Source organism: Bombus bifarius, unplaced genomic scaffold (assembly GCF_011952205.1).
Source record: "Bombus bifarius isolate JDL3187 unplaced genomic scaffold, Bbif_JDL3187 scf7180000008203, whole genome shotgun sequence".
Classification (NCBI taxonomy): domain Eukaryota; kingdom Metazoa; phylum Arthropoda; class Insecta; order Hymenoptera; family Apidae; genus Bombus; species Bombus bifarius.
In genome coordinates this window covers 143024-169505 of record NW_022884507.1, presented here as the reverse complement: position 1 = coordinate 169505, position 26482 = coordinate 143024, and the positions used below count along the sequence as shown (strand labels likewise).

Sequence of the window (26482 nt, the reverse complement as noted above, 5' to 3'; positions counted from 1 at the left end):
TTTGTTTCCTTGTACCAGTGCCCGCTCTGTCATTAGCCCATGATACAAACGTATGAATCCTCTGTATTGCAGTATGAGCAATGATAATATCTATTTATTACAAAGCCTACTTATTAGTCCGTTTGATGAGCCGACTTTGTAATATTAGACACAATTTGCAATATCGATAATACAGACAATTTTTGTAAATTAAAAGGAAAGCAAACAGAAGGAGAACGGAAACGTCCATCGATTGTTTTCAGTTACGGAATTGTTCCCGGAAACCGATAATTGACTGTGACACGAGATATTGGCTGGGTAATACGAGTTGATTGACAGAATAATGATATTCTTGTGTCGTCGAAAAATTAGTTTCGTCCGAGCAACGAAATTTTATACCCGTGAAACGAGAAGCGTGGTTGTCATTTTATTAGGAACTGCAATTCCCGTTAAAAAAAAAGCATCGCACCAGACATCCTTGCCACGTGTGGTATTAAGGAGATATTAACGCGTCTCGTATGTAGGCTACATTATCGCTAAAGGAACATTTTTTACATCACTCTTTTCTTTTTTAAATCTTTTTCTACTACATTTAGCATGAAATTTATCTACTAAAACATATTTTATAAAAAATAATGTATTTTAAAGATAGGAATATTTTATTTTGAGCGTAATCTGTTAGAAGAAACACTGTGACTAATTCATTCATACCAAAATAAGGACCGTTCCGTTGTCTTCAATAACCTTTCGTTTCCATTCTGACGAAACGCTTCTTTCAATTTCATAGACTCGCTCCAATAGCGAAACTTAGCATCCCAGGTCTTTGCAGAAACTTGAGCTTCACAATGAGAATGCATGACGTTCGTGGCAAAAAATAAACATAGTTATAATATCACAGTTATCATAGCAATATCGTAGTAATATCATATAAGATATCATAATTATATCACAATTGTAAACACGAAACAGCGTTGTATACCCTTCCTCTGGTAAACGTAAAATGAAGCTTCGAACGAAAACACAAACATCTCCATTGTACACACAGCGTGTTCAAAAAACAGCGTATCGATGGGCAAAAATAAAAGAGAACCAAATGAATCTTAATGAGCAAAGATTAAATATACCGATGAAAATTTGCGTCGCGGGGGTACGGGTGCGCGTGAGTCTGCAAATAATCGACTAATTATCGGGCCGATATATTCTGTTTCACGAACCGCGTAAATTTGAACAGGAAAACGTTAATAAAACAACTAATGCGATTAATCATACGCGCGTAGACCCCCGGCACTGTCGACCTAATTCCAGCCACCTCTTTTTCGTTTTTCGATCATGCTCGGCCTGTGTTATTTAACGTCATGGAGAGGACAGTGAGCGTATAAATAACAGGAGGATTTTGTAAAATCGTACGATAAAACATCGTTTTCGTTGCAGTGGAAAAACTTCCTAAACATAGATACGGTTTCTGTGACGAATGTTCCGTACGTTTATCGATGTAACGATCGAGGTACACGCGTTCTATAAAATATCATTTTCAATCAAAGATAATGAAAGACTTACAAGAAATATTCACAAGAAAGGCGATTAATTCGTGTCAGAGATAAAAAAAAAAGTGAACCACTCGACAAATAAATTGAAACGTTAAAATAAATTATCTATATGGAATGTTCAGTACCACGATTGGTCTACTTAGATTATCGATAAATAATATTGTTCGAAACTGAATGTTCGACATGTAAAAAATATTTCCTGATGGATAGAATAGTTATTACATAGCTTGTAACTGGATTTTTTATTCGATTCGTTACATCTCGCAACAAATTACAGTTTTGACCGATGTAACCTGCCATCCATAATTGACGATAAAATTATTACTGCCAATAATAATACTTTAGTAAAAACTAAAGATTCGATATTTTTATGTTTTCTACAATTTTGCATGGAACATTTTCTAACCGTTAATTTACAAATTAATAGCAGCATCGTTTTTACAGAAAGTGTTTGTCTATTAACGTACGCTCGCTAATCACTTTTATCGGAATAATATACGATTTTTCTGTTTCAGTAATACAAATTATACATGTGCTTTGCTTGCCAATCCCACAGCTATAAATCAAGAAAAATAATGATTTGTTGCATGAAACTCTTTTGCTGTTTTCTACGTCTGTACGATTGTTTTCACACGACTTTTGTTAGAACACGATTGTTACTTCCTACCGCTTTCGTTTCTCATAACAAAAGAGGAAACGAATGCCCTTTTCTTTTATCGAACAAAGAATAGTGCTTTGAAAGATTATATTGTATTTATAGATTTTCTGATTAACTACATAAGATCCTACGATCTTTAAAAATTTCATTCGTAAAACCTTAAAAACTTTCTTCTTAACGTTATATATCTATTTTTCATAACATACTACAAGGTATTTGCACGCAAATCTAACAAATCTAGTTTCTTTCAACTGTCAAATAATAATAATAAAATATCGAAATTTCTTAGCTAATTTCGCAAGATCCCCATACTCTCAAACCTTCATGGATAAAACTTTAAAAACCATCTTTTTAATATTTTACCGTGATTCCTCCTGTTTCTCTTTCTATAAAAAAGATCATAATAAAGCACAGAAATGAGGTTCTGTCGAGACAGGACATTAGCCAAATTAATTGGCAGTCCCCACCGCGTTGACACGGTTCGTTTCTTCGCAAAAACGAAACCAGAGGTTAATAAGCAGTTACGTACCGCCGAAATTGGCATGCGTTCAGCATAAAACTCTAAGGACTCTGCGAAACGAGTACTCGAGTCATCGAGAACACTACGCTTTCGTTGCGATCGGCGTGCTTTCCCCCAAGCATTCTCGAACGCAAATTTCTCCTATTTATAAATTTTTTTCTTCGTTTTTCTTTCCTCTCTTTTTCACCCCGTATCGCGGACATTATCGACTAATTTAACACGTTGACTGCCATGCGTGTTTTCAAAGGAATCTCCGTCAGGCTACGCGTACAGCAGTACCAAGCGTTCTCTGCTAGGTGCTCCCATCGATATTTTAGTAATGCGAGTCGCTCAAGTGGTGGTCTCAAGAATGATCTTTCGTTTCGTTTGTTCGCAACATTGAAATCACTAGCTGTTGTTGAATATAATGAAGGACAGCGTGGTATAGATTATTGCAACCAAATGATTTCTTATGCCACCATAATTAAAAAAGGAGTCAAATGGTACAGAAAACTTGGCGTTCAATTCCTTCTGGGAATTTCTGTTGTAAACGCTTTGACGGTTTACGAAATTGCAACAAGGAAAAATATAAATATTAGAATATTTAGACAATTATTAGTTGCAAAATTATTAGAGTTGTTTGAAAATACAAAAAATCCTTATCTTCGACGGAGTCAGCGTAATATCGCCGTTCGGAAAAACGATTCCGGAAGAAGCATTAGACACGCATGCAAACTATGTTATGCAAATAAAAGACGTCGAATGAACCGAACAAAGGTACAAAAGAATTTGAAGAAAACAACAACTTATTGTCCAAATTGTCCCGACCAACTTCAGCTATGCATAGAATGCTTTAAAGTTCTACATTCTAAATAATTTTTTTAATAAACCATTTCCGTATTTTTATGTTATAACAATTCAACAGTTTTATTATTATGGAATATCTGTTCAAATACCTACGACGATCTTTCGCAAGTAGTCAAATAAGCGAGACCCGAATATGAGTTACGCGGCCTGACCAGAAACTTTACTGACACCCGAATGCGGGTGTCGTGGCAGTCAACGTGTTAATACGACGACAACCTGGCGCGTTGTTAATCGAACCGAATGCGATAGTAACCTATGTGACGATTTATGATGTATTATTCACGCGATCACGCATCGTATCGTTTTTTCCCCAACGACGATAACGTAATCCAATGGATCCGACAGGATTATTAACGTTCGTAAAATTGCCGATTTACAGTTTTGTTCGAATTCAATGTACCCCGCGATGTGCATTTGCGTCGTGTAGCTCTATTCAGCTGAAGTATTTCCGTTATTGCAAAGAATACGCGAGAATGTACGCGAGAGTGTTTAAAGTTCAGATAAGCAAAATCGTATCTCCTGTACGTATCCACTTTCAAGAAACCGCTATCGCTATATTATGTATTCCGTTCAAATTTCTAACTTTTATTCGACACATTTTCGCGTATTGCTTGAAACAACGAAGATATTTCAGGCGAACGAAGTTGTTGCGACACGCTGTATGCATATTTTACCCTCCAGACAATCGGAAAACCTTTTCCTTTTCTCTTAATTCAAGTTAATCGTACGATATCGATGTCAATCAACGCCTTTCCCCCTATCGACGGTTAAGATTTTCTCAGGATTCACTGGTGTTACGTTATTGGTAAATATGGCACTATTGCGGTCTAATCGACATGGCTCGTTTACCTCATCAAGGAGAAACTAGCAGCTGACATGCAGTTACACGTATACCAGAAATTGGCCAGCGTTCAAGTCAGGACTCGAAACAATATGCCCGGGAACATGGCACGCGAGATCATTCGACGACATGATTAACTTACTCGCGTGTATTTTCGTCGCTGTTCGTTCGGCGAAGTCGAAAGCGACTTCTAGACAAATACAAAGAAATTATCAACCTGTACGCCTGACGACGAACATTTTATTACCACACTAGGAGGAATAATCGTGCGTTGTGAAAAGAATTAATATCGTAATCCGCAGATAGTGAAGATGAGAGAATGCGATTACGATAGATTCGTGAAACGAAAGACGCGATGAAAGATGCAACGGTTGTTGATTTAGCAAATTTAGTCATTTCTTTCGAAACGTCTTCTCGCGATCCTGCAAAAGGTCGTCCTCGTTGATTAAACCCAACGCGGAAAATACAATTATCTGGAAAACAATTGCGAAAATTAATTAAAAGCCACTTCGTCGATAAAGCATTATTTTCGTCAAAATTTTAACGTTCTGTAACGTTAATTAAGTTAATTGGACGGCCCCGGCCGAGCCATTTTATCCTCGCGTCTCCGTTTATTGCGAATCGCGCCGCCACGTAAATGAGATCGACTCCTGAAGATACAACTTCGACGGAGGCTTTCGTTAATTTCCAATTAAATCAGCTGCCTCCCCTACCTCTTACCCTTCTATCATCGATAGAATAATAATTCCACAACGCCGTCGAGGACGATGAAGGCGATATTCAACGTTTAAACGAGCCACAGCGACAAACTGAACTGCCGACGATTTCCTCGAGTCTTCTATTGTTCCACGCATCTTCTGTTTATACCGTCGGCAAGTCGCTTACGGAAATGGCGACCCCACTGAGCTAACTCGGACAGATTTACGATAACGTTTCGACTTTCCGCGAAATCCTTTCAACCCCTTATAAATTTCCTTTTGCGATCACCGCTACAGCTTATGGTGGTAAATATACAGAATTTCCAACGACGCCATCTAGTCGTGTGCCATTATGGTTTCCTATGTATGATTTAAATCCGCGAGATATTCTCATAAAAGCATAAACTCGCGGTTCGATAAATTTCAGTACACTATGAATATCATGAATACAATTATGGAAGACACAAGTCAAGTCGCATGTAAAGATGAAATCCTGTATTACCTTTGTATTAACGAGTACGAAGAGCGCACCAAGTTTCGCAAGATATCGTACAATGGAGATATCGCGTAACTATTGTTCTTGGATTAATCGTCCAACTCGGAAAGAAAGGAGAATTATTTAAAAAATTTGCAAATTTATAGATCTGTTACGAGTTCGTTCTAATAAAAGCTGAGCCAAGTGTCGAAAGAATAACCGTAAGAATAAGAAAATTCTTCCGCCGTACATATACGTAATTAGCTTAGATTAAAAGATTATTTCAAATCAATTTTGAATACATCTTCCCAATCATTTTTTTTTCTTTTTCAATGCGACCATAACGTATAAATCGCGATCTATATTGAAATTTTGTAACGTTAGTAAATTTACTCGATCCTTGAACTATTTCGATAAACAGAGCGATTAAAAATAGGGACGAAATATCGACTATTGGATTCAACGATCAAAACACAGATGGAAATCTTTATCGACTATCTCGTGGCGTAATGTATCGAATCCTTGATAAGCGATAAGTCGATGTTTAAAAAAAAAAAAAAAGAATTGTGACATTTAACGATCCTCGACTTGAAATTGCCGACATTGTTTCTTCTTTTTAAGAATACGCTACTGGGAAAGCATACTCTCACGTTGTAACGGTTAACTGAAATATTTATAATATTGCGGCGTTTTCTATTCACGCGAGTAGAGAGACAATCCTCCGTAAACGCGATAAAACGTTGTAAAAGACTCTTTGAAAGCGCGATACAACATTCCGAGCTCGTCTTACCCTTTCTCGACACAGTCGAAGAAATCCTTTCATCCCTGTTACCTCGGTTCGACTCTCTGTGTTTATTCCGCAGAATGCGGGCATCTAAAACAAAAAGAGAAGAAACTGTTAGCTTCTATCCCATATGAGGCCGTATTGTGCAACAACGAGACGATAAATAACGCAATTCCCTATCGTTTACAGGTTCGTAAAGAGCGAACAACAAAGACGATGATATTCAAATTTTATGTTATTTTTATCCATCCCACTCTAGCTATTTTTCAGCTGAAAACGGCGAAGCAAATCTCTTTATTTTCCTCGCCGTTCCCTGCCCTTTCCGCTGTTCTTATATTCGTTCTCTGAAACGTTTCCGTTAAACAGCAAAGGCGACACTAAGCTTTATTTCGTTCAAATCACAAACGGGCCGTATATCCGCGATATTTGTTATCGAACGCTTGTCACAGCGATCTTTTATTTTTATTCGATCCCCCTCTCGTGAAACACAAAATAACATATACGCTTTAAGCTGTCCCGTTCCTGCGTCCTTTTCTCTGTACACTTGGAGGAATCCGAACGATCAAAGTTGCGAGTTCTTCTCCCCCGTTCCTTTCCCGATAACGGAACGAGACGATTTGTCACTTTCGTTGAAGAAATAGGCCAGCCCGGTACTTTGGCAATTTACAAACGTTGTTTTAAGCTATCCTTAGAATTTGCTTTTAAAACGATTGAAACCTGTAGAGAACGCCAGACGTAGCGTATTAAATCTCGCATGAAAATTGCTGAAAACGCCACTGTTCGCTCGCAACTCTCGCTTGCCCTTTAATTCTATTACGTTCGACACGGCGTGATTCTAAGTTCGCAGGAAAAATTAAACACAATACAGCAAATACGAGGATACGAACGATTAAAAGCACTAGTTCTCGTATGAAACTGTTATCGACGCAACATACTTATTTCGGTAATTATTATTAGGACCGCCGCGTTCAAATTTCTACAGCTTATTTTCGTCGACAAAGTTTGTAACAAACCGGCGAAACAAAAAAAAAAAAAAAAAAAGAAAAATTGCCGCGCGTTAAACGTCCGCCGTTCAAAATTATTTACTCGCTAATTTTCAACATGGTCGGAAACTAGTCAAAAATAATTACAACCACGCGAGCAGCAACGCATAGAGGAAAATATCCGTTCTGCGAGCAACAAACGCGCGTGCATACTTCCAGGCAATATTTAGCTCGGCGTCTAATGACTATTTATACAACGATTAAGGTACAAAGTATCCTCTAACCTAACCGCTATCACGACGCCCTCGTCCTACCGAACTCTGTCAAGGCAACAACGACGATATTCAAATTTCATCCAGCTCCCACCCTCCCGCTCCTTCTACCCTCGGTCTCTAGAAAGCTCCAAAACAAATCCTTTTATCCTTCGCGTTCCCTCGACGCTGCGTCTAACCATTCTGTAGGATGTGTTGGTAGGAGCAAAAGGAAGCGCTGTTGCATTTCCGTGCCGAGAGAACACTTCGTCAACCGCCGGGAGGAAGCGTACGTACGTATGTTGCGCAACAACACGGCAGATACATCCAAGCAGCAGCGTGTTCCATTGCGATCCGATCCGTTCCGTTCGCGACCACGAGCAGGCTGGTAGAGCGAAATGGCGTGAAAGCCAGACGATATGTAAGTCGAAGGTTACCATTCACCTGCGGCACGCTGGTAAATCACGCATAAACAAAGTACTCGTCGTTGTTTCATCGAACGGTCACTGGATGGTTCAACAGGTACGTTCCTCGGAACGATACGCGCGTTTCGAAACTGGAGGAAGCGGCGAGAAGCAAGTAACGAGAATTAAAAGAAAGGCGAGAAGAAACGAAAGAGGGAAGAAGAGGTTACTTAGTAGCAATGTGCGCGCACACTCGCTGGCCCTTATTCGCCATCTTTTTCTTCAACGATACTGGAACGAAACAAGAGGGGTTGAACATCGAGAGCCTTCAGCGGAACTGGCCCCAGGCCAAGGCATTATTTTTCGAGTGAACGGCAGAGAGAAAAGGAAGGAGAACGATGAAGGTACAAAGCAGGGCGCGTGACAGGCGCGCGCGCGCGAGAGAGAGAGAGAGAGAGAGAGGGAGAGAGAGAGGAAAATGCAGGAGACTAGGGTTGGTAGCCCAAATGAATATTTAATTTCTGCATATCTCACCCCGACTAAAGTTTAGCACGACGAAGCAGCCGTCTCTCCCAAGGGGGTGAAAGGAAGCTACGTATCCCTTGTACCCGTGGCGCAACCCCATCTCGTGATATAGGGTAAAGTCCTTGCGGAAATCGTGTGCTCCTTCGTTTCAGTTTAGGAGACCCGTGCACTGCCTATTTTTCTTTATCGCGTGTTTACTTATTTTGCTTTCTTTGTTCTTTGCACGACCACCCTGGTTTCTCTCCTAGTTTACATTTTTTAACCACTTCCTCTAGCTCGCTGTGCTTGTCTTTCGCGCAGTTTCTTTTCCTTATTTTTAACCCGTCCTTCTACCCGTACGCCTTTCTTGCCGATACAGTTTGCGTTTTTACGTCTCTTTCTCCGACAGCTCTTTGGTTCTCTTCCGTTACTCTTTTATAGACGCAGTTTCCACTTTCTTTAATTCTTCATTCTCGTCGCTGCTCACGTACTTTCTCGATTTTTTACTTTCCCCCACCGCCCGCTTTTCCTCTTTTTCGCACATAATTTCTCTTGTCCCATATTTCTCTCTTCACCCTCTCGAAGTTGGCCATTTCTTCGTCCCTTGCTTCTCCCTCTCTCCCACTCGCTCTGGTTTCTTCTTTTTCCATTCCCCTGTCCCCCTCTTGGTCCGGCTTTTAGCTCCCTGTTTCTCCATTCCCACCCCTCCCCCCTCACCCGCACCCTGCTCTCGTTCCGTTTCACCATTTCTCTATTTCAAACTCTCCTTATTTTTCCCTACTTTTTTCCCCGCCAACACGAACTTCTTTTTGCACCCCTTTCTTTACCCGCTCCCATTTGTCCACATAGTTCTCCATTCCCTGCTTTTCCTTTTACTCTTTTCCTTTCCTAATTACAGTTTGTTGTTGCCCTATTTTTCTCTTCACTTTCTCCCTCTTCCTCTCCGTCTCGAACCGCAGTTTTCCTACTTCCACCGTCGTATTACGCCTCCGTGTTCTTCCTCCGTTGATGCAAATCTTTCTGCCCGTGCCACCATTCCCTGTTTCAGTTCCCGTCCTCGCCTACTCGTTTCTTGCTTTTCTTCCTCCCTTGTCTCCCATCCTCCACCTTCCATTCACAGCCCGTCCCCTTTCTCCGATTTATACACTTTCTTTCTCGCTCTATACCGATGCTTTTCTCCTCGTATCTGTCCTTTCGGCTTCTTACTTCTCCGTTCGTCTACCCCCTAAACACGGGCAGCTTCTTCGACTGCTACCCTCGGCTCGTTCGACCCTTACCCATTCGCCGCTCCCTTTTCGACTTGCCCTGAAGGCCGGTCGCGGTCCAAGGGCCAATTACGAGGTTCCTTGCGATAGAACGTGGCAATGTCGAGGGCGGAAGAGCGCGATGGGGAGCGAGAAAAAAGGACCAAAGGAGAGGAAAGGTCGGAAGATGAGACGGTGGCAAGATTCGCAAAGATGGAGCTCCCCGCTTTGCCAAGAACCAACGAAAGTGGAGTACAATTGCGAGGGGACGGTCGATTCGAGTAGTCGAAGGTCGGGCAAAGGTACGACGAGAGGACGTTGTTGCTACTGAAATCCGTGGTCTGAGACTCACGCTGTCCGAGTTAAGCTTCGGCTTAGGAAGCTTCGCCCGTTCTCTATCTTCGTTATCGCGATATAGGAACGCTGCGCCGTTTTATAGAAGAAATACGTATTATCCAGTGAACGTGTTTGCTTGCCGTAAGAACGCGTTGGTGCTACTAATGACAAGTGGAACGAGTCATTCTTCTTCGATGAAACATTTCTCTGTTTAACTACCTATTCGTTCGTGCTATTTAATTTATTTATTTCGTTTAAGTTACGCGAAATAACGGTTTCCTTTAACAGATTTCCGATTCAAAGTTGAACCATTAATTACGCGCAGAGAAGCTGTATCGTTACTCTCGGTACCGCGACCACCATAGCGTCGTTTAAAGAAACGCGGTTACGCTGGCGCGCGAAAGCATTTCCTTATAAGATAAATAGCATTTCGTAGAATGAAACGCGTTGACATAACACGCCTGCATGGTCGGGATGAAAAGTGGAAGAAAGATTAAAACGGTGAACGAGCGCATAAAATTTAAACAGGCAGATTGAAACACGAAATATTCTCCGTTCAGTCCCCTTACGTTTGTTCGGAGATTAAATAAAGAAGGGGCGGGGGCAGGGGTGACGAGAGAGCTGGTGAAGCCAGAGAGAATACAAAATATGCATCACCGTGAGACGAAGTTGGGCGATAGATATAAACCAGCAATGGAATTAAAAAGTCCAAAGAAAGAAACACGGAAAAAGGCGAGAAGATAAGATTGGATGAATGGACACACGGGGAATTTTTTTTTATGTGTACCTACAGGGAATAACAAAAGTCAGACAAGAAACGAAGAGAAATGATAACGAGTTGATCGAGGGTCGATAGAGAATAGTTGCTATGAAAAGAAAACGGCAGATATGCCGAAGTTTAACAAAAATACGACACTGTCAAAGATAATGAAAGTACATATATATGTATGTATACGGGTATTGACTCAAAAAGAAAACAAAATAAGAAATATAAAATCTGAAGGGAAACGATCGTACGTTTCGATCGAAGGTCTCTCGACGTTATGCCATTCGCTGGTCAATCTCGTCGAAACTTTCAGGGAAACGAAACTGTATCTGTATAAACATCGTGTTATACTAAAATGGAAGTGGGGTAAAAATCATCGAGAAGGATTAAAACTTATACCAGGGAAGATGAGAACGTATTTCACTGAAAGCAAGAGAAACGTAGAAGAATCGAAGAATGCCGGTGAAAGGGAAAAAGAGAAAGGAGAAACCCCGTGGTGGGTAATCCGGATTTAGTCGTCTATTCGCTCGAATCCAAGACGATATTAACGGCAACCCGCATACATTCGTTTTTTATCAAAGTCTACGTTAATAATCCAAGATGTTGTATCAAAAGTTTCGTGATTCCATTGCGTTTCTTTGTGCAAGACACGTTTCGCTGTATCTTTTACATGACAATGGACACACGAAGTAATATAAAAGATGGAAATGTAAAATATATTGTTGAAAATTATCACAAAGAATATAACATTGATATCTAATATAACGTATTACATTCTTGATACTCGAACGAGTCTCTATCCTATTTTAGTTAAAGGATAGTAGATTGATCATAGTATTTAAGAAACCCAAGTTCGAGCAATGAAATTTTATGTAAGAGAATGTTCCGAAAAGCAATAAAATCTTTATATCGTATCGTAAAATACTATACTATAGTGTACTAGACAAATTTATATATTACGCTATAAATTTTTATAAATTTATTTTAATATTTCACGTTTAGTATGTTATCAAAATTCGTATATACTATGCTGTATAAAAGTTTATACCTCTATAAAGAGTGAGACATACGTAAGAGGAAGGTAAATTGTTAAATTGCAATTATTAAATTGTTTCAAATTGCTGCATTTACTTATCGATCCTAGATAAGACAAGATAAGAATAAGAGAAAGATAAATAAATATCATCGGACACTGGAACTTACGTAAAAATATTTAAAAAGTATTTTTAAAATACTTCGCGATGACTAAATACAATAAAGGTAACGACGATAATCGATTTCTTATTCGCGAGTGGATCTGCGTGAAAAGCGATAAGCAGCGTAAACTGGCATATTAGAGCAGCGCGTAAATGTCGTCGATCGATAAATCGTTGTTTCTCGGTCAAAAATGCTGACAGTTCCTGTGCTGGCCAGATACAGAAATCTTCCTCGGATATGCCAATCCACGATCATCGATGCCCATGTCGTGTAACATTAAACGCATGAAAACGTGTAACACCGTTATACGACGCGTATGTACGTAAATTTCCAAAGGGCCAGTGAAGTGAAATTCAAATAAAGAATACTAACGGCGAGGCGGTATTCCCAGGTAGCGCGCAAGAGGGACGAGAAGTTAGACAAAAGGAGGTGGGCGGGCTGTAGCAGACTGGAGGAAAGGCGATACGATGGTCGAGAGAAAGTAAAGAAGAAATCTGGTAAAAAGAAGGACAGGGTTAAAAGAAAAAACGCAGACGGCGAGAGGGAAGAACGAAGAAGAGAAAATGGAGACCGGTAATACTGGCCAAGTCGACCGGTTTAATTCAAGTTGCCGGTGGAATTTAACGTGACCGTAGTACTGCGACTAAAGCCTGTATACTAATCTGTGTAAGCAGACACTTCGAAGGAAGTGACACGAGTATAATCTGAGCACCTGTATTCGCGCGTATGTATGTATCGCAGCGTCACGTATAGATGTGTCTCGGGTACAATGTCTTCTTTCTTTCGGTAACGTAGTCGAACGACGCCAGTCGATAAGACGGAACGTATTCAAAAAGTACGGGAAAAAGGTAAAAGTTGGTAAGAGCGGAGTGGAGTGGCGCGTACCGGATGAAATGAAATCCGAACGAGCAAAAGAGGAACAAAACGACGGGTATATGGTAACTCAAAGAGAGTAAGGGATCGTGGTAAGCAACGGCAAGAACGGCCTAATGAAAATAACTAAAGAGATAGATCCTACGTCCGGCCAAATTACCTTGTAAAGCAAAACCATACGATAAAATTAGTCGAGGAATTAGTATTCCCTAGGAAAAAGACGAATATTTCGTAAAGCTGTCTGACAGGATTATACGCGGAGATAGAGATATCCGGCGAGACCAGGGGCTATATAACCGTACGTTCAATTATAAAAATTATAGAAACGTTCTAAGAAGAAGGAGCGTAATTATCGAGCAAGAAATACAAATAGCTCTGAATAGAGAAAGAGCGTCAAAAGGAAAGAGCTTCTGGAAAAAAAAGACGAAGACGAGCAACGATAAGACTCGAGAAGAAATAGAGGAAAGGATGAGAATGGAGAAAAGGTAGAAAGTGGAGCCTAGTAATTCGGACTGAAGCGACCATCTACTTTGAATCCAGGCTACTACCGAAACCGGGCTACTATCTACGGGGAACCATTCTTGTGCTCCTTCGTCCTTTCATCACGATATGCCACTGGCACATCTCCGTCCTCGTCGACGTCGTCGTATTTCCAAGTACCCTAGCTCCCATGAGAAGCCCCGGAAATTGGAATCTTAAATCGATCTAAATCTTCTTTATCGCCGAAGGAGTCAGCGGCCGATCACGGACGAATTTTCTACGGTTCCAGGATTGCCTATATCGTCGCCTGCTACTCGACCTGTAAATTTAACGCCGATTGCGTCCTTCGATCTTTTATTAAAAGGGCTGCTGCAACGTGCGCAACGATTCCTCCGTTGCGTCTGTCAAGCTGCGGGAATTTAAGGAATGCAACGCAAACGTTCTTATAATTCAATTTCCTTGCCGATCGATCGTCGTCCAACGCATCCATTTGCGTTGATTGTCCGCTCGCAGCATAACGAAAAAGTGATTGAATTTATGCAAGCGTTCTAAAACTGTCTCTCGCCATCTAAATTTTCAGCACAAAGTAGGTTAAATCGCTGGAACGATTGGGCAATTCGGAGCGATAATTCGATCGATCTCGATCACAGTCTGTTTTCAAGTTAGACAACGTGATACCAACTTTGGAGAACTTTCACATTTGTACGGGGATATCCAGGCGTTATCCGCCACAGTTATAACAAGTTGATATTTCAATGTATGAGAGGTTTACTTCAGTGATTTTCGCGTTTCATCTGAAATCCCATACTCTGCTATCCAGTAACAGATGTTTACAGTTGCCAATTTCTTTGTAAAAGTGAAAATATACTCCAAAATTTATACTTACGAAGAAGTATCCTCTCTTGAAACTATCTTCGAGTTGGTCTCTCACTACGAGCAAACAAATAATAGTTGAACTTGGCTCGTTATATTCAATTTTGTACGTTTACCTCGGAATAAGAGATATGAAGCGTAAGTGAAACAGAGTGTCTTGATATCTACAATTGCGTCCTATAAATATTGCCAATTTTTTCATTTCCTTTATAGCAGCTAAAAAATGTTATCATTAAGCGCCACTTAAATTTTTATTCCGGAACAATATCGTCAATAACGTGTCGTAAATAAATAACTTTTAGATGAAATTTAACGAGACTTTTTTTTACAATTGACCGGAGCTAATTAAAGATCAACTAATTAAAAATGACTAGGGGAATTGCGTTTGAATTACGCTTATCAAGCAGAAACACGGTGAAACGCAGGGACTAGAGATTCGCTGCAAGATTTGCAACGTGTTCCTTCGTAAATTAATATCGATATTTCGTCTAATACTTCGTATTTCCCTATATTACTCGCAACACGCATCCATTTGCCTCGTTGCGGTCCTCGTAACCTTGGCGTCTGCCACATTCTCGTCTAGTACACATTCCCCGTTCCTTCAGCCAGTAAAATCATCACGAAACAATCTACAGTACCGGTACACATCGCATCAAAATACGGAACTGAATTAGGTACGAGTTTAGGCTTCGCAACACCAAGATACTTGCTTTCCTCCAAATTACACTAGTATCTGCGTTGGCTTTCGTTGGCAAACTAATCGAACTTTTCAAAGACAGTTTGTCAACTCGTCAAACCCCGAGGTCGTTTGACAAGAGGAGGACAAAACGACAGCATTTTGGATAAAATCGGATTCGATCCGTGTAGATCAGTTTAATTATGAAATAGCAGCCGCATACCAGATACATTCTCATCTTACGATACCTGTTTGTCTCCTTATATCGGGCCAATGCGTTTTCACGTGTAATGTGATCACACCCTTGCCCTCTTAAGCCGGAACCACCAACACTATACACGGAAACAACCACAAACACGGGTCGAGGGTGAATCGATCCACGTGAAATGTATCCGCGCGTCTCGCGTCACGCTCGAAATTTCGAGCACCGCTATCGACACGTCCCGTACCTTGAACACCGATAATGTGATAGATTTGCCGATAGAGAGCCGAGCTTCGTACGTATCGCGAGCGTGTAGGGCACCGAACAATACGATCGATTAATCGTTCTTAAAGACAACGTCTCGTCGTTGCGATTGCTTGCCATTCACGGGACGATACCGTACCACTTTGGAATCGTTGCTCTGGGAGCCTCTCGCTTCCATTAATCGATCAATCCACGTATCGTCTTTTTTCTCTTCTTTCCTTGTTTCATTTTCTTTTTCTATCGATTCTATCGGTTTTGCCACTGATTGCTAAACGACGCTCTTTACTACCGTGATTTTTACTCGAAGGTTTGTATTAAGCGCGAATATAAACGTCTACGTATATTCTAAAAGCATTCGTTTTAATCGAATTATCAAAGACACGCTTCGAGCAATTATCGACTTCGTACGTCGAGTTCCGATAAAAATATACTGTACGGATCGAGCCGACTTACGGGCATCCCTGTTATTTCACCTATGTATTCAGTTCGGGCCTTTTCCCAATGCAAATAAGCTTGAGCTAGAGACTGTATTGTCCACGCTGTTTGACGCAAATATCACCAGAAACCGTTTGCTTACATTGTTGTTGTTCCTCTCTCGTGGTTAAACCGTGTTTCGCGATCAAACGAAACTAACCCCGTGAACTAACCTCGCGTAACAGAGTTAAAATAAAAGTAACGCGGTCGAAAGAGATAAAAGGAAATAGGCCGACCACGTGGATATTTAAACAATTGCGATAGAAGGTGCTGGAGGATGAACGAACTGAACCGAAACGCAGTGCGATGAACGCTGTAATATCGAAAATAAGTATTATATCGATCGACAGTTTGGGTAACTGGATGATGGAATCAGGACAATCGGGCATGATGCAAGGTGTCGAAGTAGATGCCAATCGTGTCTAACATCGCGTGTCGCGTTGTAAGCGTCGAGGATCACGATCGACGCGTCAAGCATCTTGAAGGCTGACAATGTCACGAGAGAGTTACACGTTACAGAGCAAACAATATACGGTCGAGTTTGAACAGCCCCGCATATGATGTATCTTATAATTTTCTACCGTATCTAGACGCTTCGTTTTATTTCACTCCGGTGAAGGTCTGATAATATTTGCGCGTGTGCTGCGATGCATATAAAACACGATTACCGCCTGACAAAAATATCGATTTATCGTCGTGCACCACAAATACATTTGCCAGCAAAATCATGCGAATATTTCGCGACGGATACTCACACGCGAACGCCTGTTTTTTCCTTTCTCTTTTTCAAAAATATCGGATCGCTAAATGAGAATCCATTTCGATCGAACGCAGTGCGTCAGTGGTTATTCGAACATTGCGAGCCAATTTCAGCAGAAGTCGTGAATCGTTTCCTCGATAACGGACGAAGGCTAATATTTCAAATATCATCCATACATGTAGATACGATATACCTATCTTTTTGCTCTTTATCGTCGCACGAGAGAAAATTGCAACTTACATCTATCTTATTGTTCAAAGAATAAATAGAATCGACGATATTGCCAGACTTTATTATTTTTATCTCAGGATATTCTAATTTCGCAGAAGATAAAATAAAAAGTAAAATACAGCGGAATGTCTAATGTTTCTGACAAAAAAACGCTGCTCTGCTCTCGTCTACGTTTTCAAAGCTTATTGAAGTCTCATGCCCGCTGCACGAATGAATTTGCATAGCAACTTGCGACAATTTCGAAATCGAATTTCCTGTCGCGAGAAACTTGTTTTCCAGTGATTCGTTTAATTAAAAACACCTCGGTCTCGTAGCTAATTACGCGGAATGCAGCTATAAATTGCCAGGCCGAATGGATATAAGCGCGTTTCTATTATTTTCATAATCAACTGACTCGCTTCCATCGCTGTTTCGTCTATTCGAGATCTTCCCGTCGTGTTGAGCCGTTCGATCGATAGAATTTCGCCGATTAAGCTTTATCAGACTTTCTTTTAAAAACACGCTCGATATTTTTGTTCTGTCATCGAAACTCAGTAGGTTTTTCTGCTCGAATACGTAACAGATCCACCATCCTATCGAGTAATCGGATTGAATCGGTCGCGTATCGAACCACGCTTCCGAGAATAATACACGTTCCTTGGACCATTCATTAGGCGATATTAAATATTCTTGAAAAATCAGGAATCTCATATCTTTTGGCATATGATTTAGTCGTTATTGAAAATGAAACGCGTATATCGCGTTTATATCTGCAAGGAATAAAACCGACCAAACTGAAATTTACTTGTCTTTGTCAATTTTTAATTCTCCGATTATAAAAGCTTCTGATTAAGAAACGACACGGATTAACAAATTGAAACTGTGTCGGTTCCTCTACTTTCATCACTTTTACTTTTAACTTTGTCCACGCGACGAGATTTCGTTCTTCCTTGGAATTCGCGTGGACGAACGATTCCTCGTCTTCGTACCCATGTTATCACGCGTAGTTACCTTCTACAACCGGACTTAATAAATTAGTCTACTCCGCCCACGCTCCTTCCTCGTATTGGCTCCATCAATTCCGATGTCGAGTTTTATGCGCTGGAGATGTGCATACACGCACGCCTTGGCAATATCTAGTAGTCTGTGCCGAGATCAAATAAATTACAGCCTTCCAGGGAAGCTATATCGGACTAGGTAATTGGCTAATTACTGTTACAACTCTCCTCTGCACAGTGTCAATCAGACACTTGGCAGAATTTGTGATCGTTAGAGGCAGACGCTTCCTTGCGTTAAGAAACGTGTCCCTTGTTGAACTATACCGTTTAATGTAACGAAAGTCGGTACCTAAGCAAGTTAATTTTTAATAACAAACTGCTACGATCGGTAACATTGTTGGAGGATACCTCACCGATTTCGATGATCTTGAAACACGTTGTCAAGATGAACGTTCTGAGTATTTCTTCCTATACGTATAATCGTCGCACAGCTTCAGTTTCCAAGATATTGAAAATAAAAAACTTCAATTGTTTAAATTACGATTACGCACGAATAGCCAATATATTATTCCGATTGTTAAGGTGTCGTTCATACTAACTTGTACGTAATGAAATACGTAACGACGTGACAAAATTAGCTCCGAATGAAGGGAAACAAATCACGTAGTTAATTTGTTTGTTAATCTTCCGTCGTAAATATTCTTAATCGCTGTATGAAAAACTATTTTAAGCGTGAAACTTTTAATTACTATTTGACTTAACGCACGATAAACTTGATGATCGATTCGAAAACATTCGTGTCGCTTCATACAGCTGTTGCGAATAAAATATTTGTATCGAACTACGACAGTCAGGTACTAACGGCGGATTTTTACCACTGCTGCAAACGAATCGCGTTAAACGAGATGCGTGCAGTATGAAAATCCTGTACCAAAACCAGGCAAACTACTCAACTAATTTTCCTCGAAATTGCGAGTTAACGAGCTTTGCCTGTGCAACAACCGAATCTCTTTCTACGACCCGAAATACCAAATTTGCTTCTCAGCACGACGACGCCTTTATGATGTCTATAGACGTCAAAGCAGGAGTGCGAAGTTTTAATATTTAACCTTTTCGCATGTATGAACGAAACAACCTCACGATGAAATGTCATTCATGCGAGACTAGGGATAAAATATTTCGCATAGGCATCTAGCTTTTTCCTGAAAAAATGATTTTACAGACTAAATTTTGCAGAAACCTACAGAGTTTCCCAGCAAATCTACCGATCCTTTTTTCTTTTTGCGAGCTTTGTACACAGCGTACAATCAATGTTTCAAGTAATTTTATGCCAACATAGAAACATACGGTAGAAATATATGCATATGTAACGGGTGAACGTAAAGGTTAGCGTATCTATAGGTAAAAGCTTCCACAATATGTAATATCGTAATTTATATTTAATATAATTGTTGAAACTTTTTCTCAAAACATTACAAATACCTTTTTGTTCGCTGAAATAAGAGCAAGACCGAAATGTAAAAATTCAAGTATATCTCATCGAAATATCCCTCGTTCGTTCAAAGCATCGCGTTAACGACATCGTTGCGACGTATTTCGTTCGTGGATGCAAGGTAATTAAAAACTCGTCTATCTCGGTGTGTAGTTATTTAATCCGTATAAAATGTAGTAATATATAGTTCGGTATAAAATGGGATTAACGTCGTCTGTAAAATGTAAAACCACAACAGAGAATTCGATTTTGATAGCAGAATTTATTCAAATAGATTTGTTCGAGTGTTAAACTCGTCTCATCGAGATTACGAAGTCTCGTTAAATATTTCTGTTTATTTGCGAGTGTTCGAAGAAAAGAGCTTTCTGCCCTTGAACGTAACAATTTTCTTCCGCGAACGAGGTTTGTTACAAGGAATACACAGCTGCTTGAAAATTGCTTAATTTTCTTTATCAGACGATAATTATCAAAATATTTTCCTACTTTGCATTTGATAATTTTCCATGAAATTGGGTGATAGTTTACTTTGGATAGGATGTGAATATGTTATAATATGTGCATTAAGAAAATAACGAGACAGTGTTTCGGATGTTGTCGTTCGATACCGAAAACACGTCGAGAATAAAATTCACCGTGTCAATTACTTTCTCTTCTGGAATCATCTTTCTACGCGTTCCAGACACCTGATTCGAAATTCCTTGTAATCAAACACGTAGTAGCAACGAACGCACGAAGCGCAACGGTTTGCAACAGCGAATCGAGTTTCAAACGACTACCAAATGTTAAAACACGTTCAGCACCGGTTGGTGCTGTTGTTACACCAACAAAATCTCCTTGTTTTCCAACATCAACTACGTATGTCGGAGAAGAATGTCAGACGCAGTAATCCGGTATCGGGTTTGTTTAATCCAGGACATTAGGTAAAATCGTAAATGCGAAGGACATAATATACCGTCGATGAATCGATACTGTATTTTACTCTAAAAACTTTTATTTCTTACGATGCAACAATCCTAACCAAGTATTCAATGTACCACCTTGTTCGATCGGCGAAACCTTATCGTCCAAGTTATAAAATTCCCTTTTCATCGACCCAAAGAGGATCGATCACGTCGCGTGCATACATACGTTCAATTCGTATAACAAAGAAGCTCTTTGAGAAGATGGGGACACATTTTTCCGTGATTTCCGACGTTTTATCCGCAGCCGCTTAAGAATTGCAGCTCGAAAAGGTTTCGAGCGTGAATCAACCCGACAGCATACGCGATGACAACGCGACCGGTAATCGTCGAGCATAACAGAGAGAGAGAGAGAGAGAGAGAGAGAGAGAGAAGTATAACAGAGTCGGAATTCGGTGGTAACCGAGGCTCGATACGGGCACAGACACCGACCATGTACATTCGCCACACAGGATTTACTGCCAGATAGTCGATTACATGGTTCGCTTGCTTATTGCGCTTTGAACGGGCGAACCTTGCCGTCTACGCGTATAAATGCTGTCTCCGCCCCCTTGATGTTGGCAGAACTAAAAGATTCCGCGACTTTTCCGAAAAGGGGAGATAAAAAACGCGACTGTGCACGAATTTCGACGCTGCGATACGTCTCCTCCGCCCCGCTACCGTGTCTACGTTCCCCATTGTGTTTCCTGCTCCTTTTCATCCCGTGATTCCCTCCACAGCAAGAAGAAAACTTGAATTTTTCTTTTGTCCTTAATTTCCTGCCGCTTTTTCTTCGTTTCTATGTACTTTTTCTTCCTCTTTTTATCTTCTTTTCTTTTCTCTCCTGTCTAGTTTTCACGAGAATGCACGGACAGTCGCAACGGACGTATCGAAGTCGAGGATCGTCCCTTTCATTTTCGAACGCCGAATGACACGTGGCTGGGACAAACGTTTAATCGATCGAAGATCAATCAAGATTGTCAACCTAGAGTGAATCTAGTTTCAGGACCGTCGAAATTCCGTTAAATGCGTCCATCGTGGTACCTCGTTATTCCGCGTTCCCGCGTCGAAAATTCGTTCGTTTGGTCTTTCTTTGATTCACCGCCATCCGCTTGAAGTTGCGAATTAAGGACAGGTTAACGAGCTAATGCAGTACTCGCGAGCGTTCCACCGAAAGAAACAAAAGCATATGCGCTTGGCTTTGCATCGGACAGCTTTCACAGCGAGCGAAAAACTCTTGCGTTCAAAGTAAATTTTAATTACGTGGATAAACCTGCTGAAAAGAGGCCTGTATAATCTGCGATACGAAACGAGAAAGGTATCACCGTTCTAGTTGGTCGTACATAAATGTTGAGAACGTGATTCAAAGTAAAATCGATCAAACGCTTCTTTTCGCTTGTAAATACCCCCGATTCGGTTTTCGATCGACCATTTTAAAGCATGGAATTCGTTAATTTTTCTTCTAACATTTCTCGACACTGTCTCTATCGCGTTATGCCAGGCAAATTCAAAGACGACGAAATAGAGAGTATGGCTGAAGCCGATTTCATTTGCAAGAAGGGACGAGTTAAAAGTGTCCCTCGAGCCGAGCGAAATCAGTACTCTTAGCAACCAGAAATCCACTTTAAAAGTCGACCATAAAAATTCTCTAACCGAAGAAAGAAAAAAAGAAACAGAGAGACGCCGTTTAATCCTTTATCCTTAGGTTACTACAGTAACTTTAGAGGCGGCCACTGCGGTGCAACATCGTGCACTTATTGCAATTCCGAGGGACGGAAAGATGGCCGTTCAGGAAGATATGCAAATTGCTCGCTACAGGGGTGGTTAAACGTTCGTGAATTTGAACGTAATAGGATTGCATCGATTGCCTTTGGCCAGCAGTGTACTTCCTCTCTCCGTTTGCTATCCGTCGGATAGAAAAAAGGGGACGCATCGAATTGGTGGCGATTGTAATAAAGTTGGCGTGCGTCTGGCAGCTCTAACGATTTACGTGCAAGTATTGCGAATTTATCGGCCGTCTGGCCGGTAGATGGTCAGATTTTCAGAATCGCCGGTTTAAAATCACACGCTGTATCGATGCGGCTGATCTTATCCGGCTTTTAACGAAATCCAACCGTTCGTCCATGCGGGAATCGGCCAAAAATTGATAATTAAAGTATCACGGAAATTGAACCATTCTGTGCGTATTTCCTCCGATGTATTTAAATTGAAAACAAAAATCGCACCATGAACTTTAGCGAAAGAGTTCGCGGAATTTATTAACATATATGTGTATTAATTTTTCGATATCGATCGAATCCGTTTCTAAAAGAGATTTAAAAAACGAAAACTAGTTTTGCTCTGGTATCTTACCTTAGATTCCTTAGGTAGATTTTAAGATACCTTAGATTCCTTCAACGTATAATATTTGCAAACTTAGTCTCTTTATTCGCGTAAATTGGTTTTAAGTATAAAATTCTAAATCCTAAGCTGCGAGTTGCGTGACCAATCTTTATCGTGCTTCTCCTCCTACGTATTAGAAGCGCTTAAAGCTTTAGGTTCTTATTGTCTGAACATCTTATATCCTTTTTCAGGACGATACCGTATCCGCTATTAATCACGTGCAGGAAGCCCGGTGTTTTATTCACGAGTTCCAGCCGTCGCTTTAAAAGTATTATGTTTTGCGATTTGTCAAACGTTGTAACGGGAACAAGATTACGGCCGAATCTAGGGGAAGCTCGAACGAAGCAATCCAGATTGGTAGCTCGGTCAAAGTAATGCGACGGACGCGAGGATCGGCAAGTTTCGTAGAGCCGCGACTAACCAGACAGGGGACAAATAGTTTTCGCGTTGCACCGCCGGTAATCCTGTTTACAATAGCTGATTGCAATAAAATTTACATGCACCCGTCCACTTTGCCCTTCCCTTGGTCCACCATGGCCGGTGCGCCTCTCAAAATTTACATGCTGCCCGGTTAAATTCATGCGCGTCCAATCCTCCACGATTTACATTCGCCATACGCGGTTGCGAATTTTATGCTACGCGTACCGTTCACACGTGCTTTATTTTCCCTGCTTCTGGCCAGGTTCAACGCATTTTCCCTCCCCCGCCTTGTTCGCACTACGTCCTGCTACCCAAACGGATAACACATACACGTGCGTGCATTGCACAAAAAAAAAAAAAAGAAGAAAAATAGGTTTCGAATCGGAGGGAAACAATTCGCGATACCGATACACACGCGACGAAACAACGTCCAACGTGACACGAAAGTGTCGTCGACGATTCGTTTGCGTCCATCAACAATGACGTTTATTACTCTTTTTAAGAGCGCGAGAATCGCGTGAACGGTATACGCTTAATGGATCGCAATTAAATCGACCTGCTGTCTGTCGATGCTCTTCTAACACGTGTGCGTTAGATATAAAGCGTTCTCGATATATTTTTGTTTTTCTTTCATTATTTTCCCGGTCGTGTACACGTACGCACGAGTCGCGAGGAGGTGGCGGTAAAGCATGGAATGGATATCGATTGGGTGATATGTTAATTCAGGAAAAAACACGAGCCGTCAAGCTTTTACGGCGAGATTTCCGTAGAACGACGGTGGAAAATGTTTGCCTCGCGTTTTGTTGACTCAACATAAACGCATTTAAATTTCGACCGTAATAAAAAATGGCGCAGGTGTGCCGAATGAAAATTTCAAGCGGGCTTTATAATTTCCTGGCCGGTGTACGACTATCAAGGGAAAAAGGTAGCTGGAAACGTTGGAAAATTGAACACGCGGGTACCCCGTGTTTATTCATCGTCGAATATTAGACAAACCGGCGTTGTAATCGAATAAACTATTAATTCCGTCGAGAGACTAATTTGAGTAAAATACATGATTAAACGGTTAACGATGCCGAAATAAGAGAGAATCGAATCGAGTTGATAATTTTGCAGCAGAGAATGCTTTTTTCAACGTTGCAGCTTCCATCTACAGAAACTAGACGGAAATAGAGATATTACGATTATTATTATTTAGAATTTCTATTTAGAACTCGTGTTATGAAATAAGAACGATAGATTCTATATCTAAGCTACGTTAAATTCTATTACGAGCAAAATTCGTTCAAAGTTTCGGATAAGCTTTACCTCGATCATAGATAAATGTGGAATGAAACTTTTCGCTTTCAATTTTATACTTTGTTGCTTCAAATTCATCGCTTTAATGTATCTATGGTGCAAAAAATTCAATTTCTAGCATAACGTATCGTCCAACATACCGAAGTAACGGTAGATAATTAAAAATATCCCCATATTCACGTAACGTACAAAAGCTGGCGTTCTAAGAAACTCGGCTACAAGAATCACGCTCGAAGCGTATAAATTCAAGCGTCGATTCATTCTGCTCGCAGCTAGGTACAAGGAATTTTTTCCATTGCAGAATCATAAATCATAAGTAACGATCGTCCCTTTATTTCCTTTCAATTATTTCCAACGGACCATTCTTAGACGATCCACTTCCTTAAGAATACATCCATCCTTTGATACATTCATGGGCTCGATATAACCGATATCCGTGCAAGAAATTTTATTATTTCTGCCATAAAGTTTACCGTTTGAGACACGTAGTGACTAGGTGAGCCAGGTCTATCCGCCGTCAGGAATATCGTCGTTAGAATGGTCACTGCGGAACCGTGTCAAAATTGCGTCCTATACTTGTAAAATTTATTATCAAAATTTTTACTGCCATCGATACGATGTCAACCTTATCCGTATCTCTGGATAGAAGACAGAACGTTCGCACGCATCTTTGTTATTGGTTTCCCCGTGGATAAAGCGATACCGTCTCTTTCTAGTTTCCTTTGTATTATCGAGTACATTCGTTTCACATAGCCAAAGAAAAATTACCAAAGTACTTAGAAGGGAGGATGAAGTAGAAGGACAAAAGAATACTGGCAAGGTTCAGATGCGGAAACGAGACCAAAGCAAGGGAATACTGGAAAAGGATGCAGACTATGCAGAAGGAAAGAAGAAGACGTAAGACACGTAATAGAAGAATGTGAAATAACGGGAGGAGCAAAGGACACGGTGAAAACGCTAAACGAGACTGGAGAAGGTTTAGCAGAACTGAAAGCAATAATAGAGAAGAGAAGGGCAAACGACATGAAGGAGGCTAAAGACCAAAGTTGCAATAGCTTTTAGTCATTAGTTGCTAATTTATAGTTCCTAATTTTTAGTTTTTAGAGGTAGAATAAGTAAGGTAGTGCGATAGAATAGAGTGGAAAAGAGGGGAAAAACCGAAAGTTCGTCCAAAGCTGAAAGGGACGGACTAAGCAATAAAAATACATTCGTTTCAGACAATTCGAAAATTTAATCGAAAGAACGACCATAACGCGGGAAAGGAGAATAAGAATGCCAGTAAATTAAAACAGAGAGAAAATAGCATTTGCAGAGCACAAACAGCTTTTTAATGTGTAAATTCCATTTAATCGTGCCGGATACAGAAATCTAAACGAGTCACAATTGTTTCGCGTAGTCGTGGCTATATGGAACATCGCGATTCAATGTACACTAGTATCGATTCTTTTTCCGGCAAACACGAGTAACCTTCTTTTCTATTTGTATTTAAAAGAACCAATTTTAAGAAATATATTTATATATGCAGTAATTTCTTTAATTATGCTACTATAAATGTTAAAAAACGATATTATACAAAGTTATAAAACGAATTATAGAATACAAAGACTGAATACAATGACCTGTACGGCAATCTGGAAACATACGAGAAGAAAAGCAGACGAAGAACAATCGTGCAAACGCACGCTAGAAAGAAGCTTACGTTCTTTCTTTCGTCACACGCCAAATTAATATTATGGGAGTACTTTAATGGTAGGTAGGAGGACACGTTCGTGTTTCAAACGAGAGTAACGCACGCGAGAAGTTACTTCTTTCCTACAAACTTATTTGAGGTATAACTGCGTTAATTTAAAGGATAAGATGCAAATAACTTGTTGAAAATTAAAATGTAACTGGAGTCAACGCGTGCTCGAAAGAGACTAATTTGCTTACAAAGTAGGATAAAGGATAAATTTTCTAAAATTTCAAAGATCAATTGTTGTTACGTTGCCATAGCAGAGCAAAAAATCATCTCTTCGTACATTACATACATTCTCGCAAGTTATTCGCGCATGAAGTTCTACTATTTAACTAGGAATTACGTCTACTTTTAAAACACCCACTGCATACTT

General features: G+C 40.4%; 1 protein-coding gene across 1 annotated transcript in view; it reads right to left on the bottom strand.

Annotated features, from left to right (window-relative positions):
- Positions 1–26482, bottom strand: part of LOC117210472 (leucine-rich repeats and immunoglobulin-like domains protein 1) — a 204047-nt gene that overhangs the window by 84360 nt on the left and 93205 nt on the right. Inside the window, exon 2 of the mRNA XM_033453525.1 lies at positions 6355–6438. Coding sequence (XP_033309416.1) covers positions 6355–6438 — 84 coding nt within the window. The remainder of the gene's footprint in view (positions 1–6354; positions 6439–26482) is intronic.